Source organism: Polistes fuscatus, unplaced genomic scaffold, assembly GCF_010416935.1.
Source record: "Polistes fuscatus isolate 324 unplaced genomic scaffold, CU_Pfus_HIC Scaffold33, whole genome shotgun sequence".
NCBI classification, from domain to species: Eukaryota; Metazoa; Arthropoda; class Insecta; order Hymenoptera; family Vespidae; genus Polistes; species Polistes fuscatus.
The window spans coordinates 245,015-251,138 of record NW_025113111.1 but is presented as its reverse complement, the minus strand read 5'-3'; the positions used below and the strand labels follow the sequence as shown (position 1 = coordinate 251,138).

Below are 6,124 nucleotides of genomic sequence, written 5' to 3'. Positions count from 1 at the left end.
GATCGTTCTATCGACCGAAAAAGAAATAATTTCGTATGAGAAAAATTTTCTCATCCCATTTCTCACGAATGGATAAATTTCTTCTAGCAATTATTATTTATCCAACTCGACTCTCGAGTCGAACTTTGAAGATACTCTCTCTCTACGTATAATACGCACGAGAGCATGCACCATCTTCCATCGTTCGTTCAAGTTTTTATGAGCATAATGTGTTTCGCAGGCTCTTTCGGTCTTATAAATATCTTCCCATTCATACATGCTCGTTTCAAGTCATGCGACTATGGTTCTTACTCTATCTGCTTTCTAACACTCTGACACGGCCTTACAAATTAAGGTATATCTCCGAAAATATTTATCGGATCAACTTCAAATTTTCAGAGAATATACTTAAATATATGTACATTCCGAAAATGCAAAAAAATCGATTTTATGAAAATCCTAACTGCGTATAACCCCTTAAATAATCGAGCGGGAAGTAGTTCTATCACCGCGCCATGGCCTTTGGAAGCATTAAGTAATTCGATATATCTCCCTTATATGTAATGTGGACTGATATCTATATTTTGATATTTTTTTATTCTTTCTTATATATATAATATATCGATCGATTAAAAATATTTTTCTTTTCTTTTTTTGTTAAATAAATAAATAATAATAATTAGTTGCTTATATTCTCATCCTCCTCCTTTTTACCTGGTCACGCTATAAATATATATATATATATTTATATAAAATTAAATAACCTCAATAAATAAATGAGAATAAAAATATAATAGTAAAGGAAAAATAATCTTCTTACATTAGAAAATATTATTGATCATCAAGCAGGGAAGAGAAACAGGTTTCTTTATCAACTATATTCTATGTAAAAATAAAATTAATAATAATAATACTAATAATGTAATAATAATAACATTAATTAATAAACTAGAAAAATTAAAAACTAACAAGGAAAATTAATAACGATAATAATAATAATAATATGTTATCATTATGATAGGTAATCTGTAATTAATTATAAAAATATGGAGAGTGTAGCATAAAAGAATGGAAACGTATTGTGCATTATGAATTTATTGTGATTGTTTTGAAGTTATACTTCTTTTTCAATACTAAATAACGAGCGTAACCTGACGAGGATTTCCTTCAGAATTCGTGAGGCACTCAACGTAATAACGATTTATGTACCATTTATAAAGATTATAGATTCTTAACGTATATTCGAAATACGCGGCTCAATCATTTTGAAAAGATTGAAAATAACGAAATTTTCTTAACGTCCCTCCCCACTTTTTAAACCGTTGCTAAGCACGCCCTGCTGGGCCTATTAACCCTTTGCACTCCGCTGTCCCCTCTCAGGGGACATCGTAATTCTAGCATATCACTCGGATGTCCCCTCTCAGGGGACATTCAAGTTTGTTAGTGATTACGGCGTATTGAGTTATTTCCGCGCAACTTTTTGAGACATACATCTTTCCCTGAAGTTTTCTCTTGAAATGGCACAAGCAATCGAATCAGAATATCGTAAAATTACTAACCGATATATACAAGAAATGTCGGCGGGTTTTGTGTTAGTCAAGAACATGAGACGCGCGCTCACGACGGTCCGAGCACTTCTCGAAACCACTTGAGAAGAGCGATAAGGGTAGCAGGTAGAAGAAAGGTCGGTATGCGAAGATAGCATGCACTGTATAGTGTGATTTATATTTATAAATAAACAAGTCTAGATCTGGAGGAAAAGATTTTCAAAGCCGAGCTCAGTCTGGTTTGAAGCTTCGAGCAGTAGACACAGAGTAACGAGTGTGAAAATCGAAAAAGTGATTCTTTCTTAGTGAAAAATTGTTTGGTGAAAGCTATTTTGGTAAATATCATCTTGTAAATTAGTAAGAACAATAAGAAATTTTCAACCCATGTATTTATTCATATTTTTATTAGAACAATGGCAAAGCGTCCAACCACGAGTGAGTCTCTAGAGACCAATAGTAGTGAAGATGACCTCCAGATAGACTTATATACCGAAATATTAGAAAGACTAACGGTAGAAGAAAATGACAGCAGTGGTAGTGATATCCTTCCACGAAGAAGGCGACGAAGAGTTCGTATAGATAGCGACAGCGATGAAAGTGAGGCAGAAGAAAACACACAGCAACAGGACAACGTATCGTCAGGTGAAGAGTGGGAGGATATTACTGAATCGGGCGTTCCCCCAGCCACAATAAATTTTGATCTACATGAAGAAACAGCCGGACCACAGATACCAACTAACACAAAAGAGCCCATAGACTACTTTAGACTATATTTTACTGAAGAATTAGTAGACAGCATTATAAAAGAAACGAACAATCATGCCAAAGAAGAAATTGCAAAGAAACAGCTTTCACGAAAATCAACTTGGCACAAGTGGTACGATATCACCAAAGAAGAATTTTTAGCCTTCATTGCCGTCATCCTGAATATGGGATTGATGCAGCTCCCAATTGCAGCTCAAATTGATATCAGTCCAATATCATTATAATACGTTACTTAGTTCTAATATTATAATAAGTTATACGAGGGTTTGTAAATGTTTGTTTCTCCTGTAAAGTGGCGCTGAGTAGCTGATAGCCAACGTCCAAAATCGGGCGGAGTGCAAAGGGTTAAACAAAGCACTCGACCTATTCTTCCACTGGACGCCTACGACGATACGTCTTAAATGAGCAGCGAAGAATTTACAAAGAAAGCGACGAACAAAGCGATTTAAGCTAGAACGAAATAAGAAAAGTATAAGTATTCCTTATACTTCCATAAACGAGGTGAACCTTTTTGTTGAATCCGTATACAAGCGAAGCGAGCAAGAGGTGAGATTCGTGTTTAATTTTTTCTTAAAACCGCAATTCCTTATTATATTTAATTTATAAACCAGAGCTTTTATGCTACAAGGCTTTTTGTCTGACGAGCCAATAGTATTATACTTTGTATTTACTTAACCAAGAGTTTTTCTTTTTCTTATTTGTTTTATTTTATTAATTTTGTTAATAATTATATTTTATTTAAATTGTATTTAATATCTTTATTTTATTAAAGTTTTTATTGAAGTTATATTTTATTTTATTTACAAATGTAGAGTATATATTGGCATTCGGGAAAATTGTAGTTATTTCATATTGAATACAATGAAAATGGAGAAGTAAATGTTGTGTGGCTTCAGTTTTCAGATTCACTAAAGATTGGCTAGAAAATCAAAAAGAAAGTTGCTGGACATGTTGTTGCTATTCAGATTAAAAAAACAGCAGTGCCGATCGGACGTAGATCTGCAACTATTTCTTTTAATAACAATAAAACAATTAACGTTAAGCGTTCACATTTACCTCTAATTTGTGCTTGTGCGACGACAATTCACAAATCACAAGGGAGCACATATCCCGAAGTTGTTTATGAATATGATAAAAAACATCAATTGACATTAGTCTATGTCGCTTTGTCACGCGTAACAACTATCGAGGGCTTATACATTACAGCAAAAGATAATGATAATACTTTTTATCACGGCCGAAGACCATCAACTGCAATGATTAGTTTTCAAGATGAATATAAGAGACTCTCAAATAATCGCTCAGTGACAATTAGTAAAGACATCCAACATTTTATGAACCAAAGGAAAGGTTTGACACTGTATACTCTAAATTGTCAAAGTTTGCGAGCTCACTCAAAGGATATGATTGATTCTATTTTACAAGAATCTAAAATTTTAATGTTGAGTGAAACTTGGTTACATGATAACGAGTCTGTTAGTATACCAAATTTCAATTGTATAATTCAATACAAACGACCAAATGTTCGAGCTGGAGGAGTTGCTATCTATCACAATGCGAATGATACAACTAACTTTCTGACCACTAATATCGACATGACTGTTAGACAGTCCGATTTTGTTAGTACTGCTATATCATCAGTGGGTGATTTTTGTATAGCAGAGTGTACAACAGAAGATGGTAAAATAATTGTGTTAGTAGCAGTTTATATTTCTCCAAATCAAAGAATTGAAAATATTATTCATTTCTTGGAACGGGTGCTATCTCCATACACAGCATATAGAACACCATATATGGGTAAAGGCGAAGATAAGCTACCAATGATATTAAGTGGAGATTTTAATGTTAATTTCTGCTCTGAAAATTCTGATGTACTCATCAACTTTTTACGTGAAGATTTTAATCTTTCAATAAATAGTGACAGAACAGTTCCTACAACCCGATATGGTACTACAATTGATGCTGTATTTACACGATATTTAGAAAACGTTTCAACTAGACTATTTGTATCATATTTTAGCTACTATAAGCCTCTTGTAACTCACATGGCCATAGAATCACAAACAGATCAACTAATGAACGTGAATTAATTAAATTTTAATATGTATAAATTGTATATGTATATATATAATAATATTGAAGTTATTTAAATTATTTAAATTATCATCCAGGGTTTTTATGCCACAAGGCTTTTCCCTGACGAGCAAATAAAGTATTGAACCTTGTTGTATTTGCTCAACCAAGTGTTTTATTTCTTATTTCTTATTTTAATTAAACCCTTCTTCTTCCTCATGTATAAATAAATAATATTATACTTATTTTTGAAGTTATTTTTGATGTTATTGATGCTATATTCGTTTTGGTACGCTAAAGAAGTATAACTTCTTACGTGCGTACATAAATACACACACCAGTTTTTTTTAAATTGTTGAGATTGTTAGATTTATTTTATTATAACATGTATAGGAAAAGAAAAAGTAGAAACTAAATATAACTCCTATGTTGTTAAATATTGTAGATACCTGAAAATCCGATCATTTTCTATTTTTATATTATAATTCAAAAACTATAAAAAAAAAAAATAGAAAGTGGCTTACTTTAATCTTAAATTTTATTTAGTAAACAATTACTAGATTGCCCACGGAAGTCATTTTGACTACTTTTTAATTCCAATTATAAAATAGTTATGTATATAATGACACAATTTCTTAGAATATTGTGACTTTTTGTACAACATATAAATGCGTTTATTAATAATTGTGGTTACCTCCCCCCTACTTCATTTCCTGTATATATATATGTGTTATATCTATATTGCCCAAAAGCAATCATTTTTACTGCATGGGAAATTTTAAAGAATCAAATGACTCTTATTATTGAATTGAGTAAATTTCTGATATGACCAGTTCGGCTTCGTATCTAAATAACAGTACATGATAAATTGTCGATTTAGGAGTACATATTTGATAAGTTGCAGTTGCTCAATAAGACTTATTGACTTATTAAGACGAAGTGGAGATAGCGTCAGCTTGGTATATGGGGAACCATTTGCATAAAATGTACAAATAATATTGAATCAATTATTTTTTGTTCTAGTGAAGTAAATTTTTTTGTTGGTAATATTTATTAATAACTTATTATATAATTGTAAATAATATAAAAAATAATAAAAATTCATTTTAAACAAATTTCTTTACGCATTACTAATTCTTTCACGATGCAGTCATTTTGACTGCTTTTGGGCAATATAGGTATATACCAAGTTGCAGTCTTTCTAAAATGCACAAACAATATAATTTTACGAGAAGTAACCGATCATTACTTTTAATGAGGTAAATATAACCACTTGTTAATTTACTCGATTGTTATACGAATTTCAACGTCTTCACAGAATACAATTCTGAAGCATTGATGATATGTATAATAATACAAAATTGATTCCTTCTCTTTCTGTATGTTTTTATATTCCCTTGACAGGTTCAGCCACGTTAGCTTGACCTGAAACTAGTTCGCGTTTCCGTATCAACGTCATATGTGCTATGTATATATCTACATTAACGCTCGCGCGTTTGATATACCAAAATAAAATCAAAACGTCTACCTTCAAATTATTCATACGTCAAGAATAAAATTTGAAATAAAATTTTATAACGATTTAAAAAAAATTTTAAGCTACAATTTATTTATTAACAATTCTCTCAATCTCGTGTAGTTAAAGCATTAATTATACGAATAGTAACTTAATAGTTAGACGATATTCTGTAAATCATAACCTTTCCGAGGATATTGATATATATATTTGTAGGATGTTTAAATAAAAAAAAAGTAGTGAA

At 31.3% G+C, this 6,124-nt stretch overlaps 1 protein-coding gene across 1 annotated transcript; it reads left to right on the top strand.

The window, feature by feature from the left end:
- Window positions 1-1,939: 1,939 nt before the first annotated feature.
- Window positions 1,940-2,515, top strand: LOC122520396 (piggyBac transposable element-derived protein 4-like). Its single transcript, XM_043640485.1, has one exon. It carries the CDS (start codon window positions 1,940-1,942, stop codon window positions 2,513-2,515), a length of 576 nt encoding a protein of 191 aa, XP_043496420.1.
- The last annotated feature ends 3,609 nt before the right edge of the window (window positions 2,516-6,124 follow it).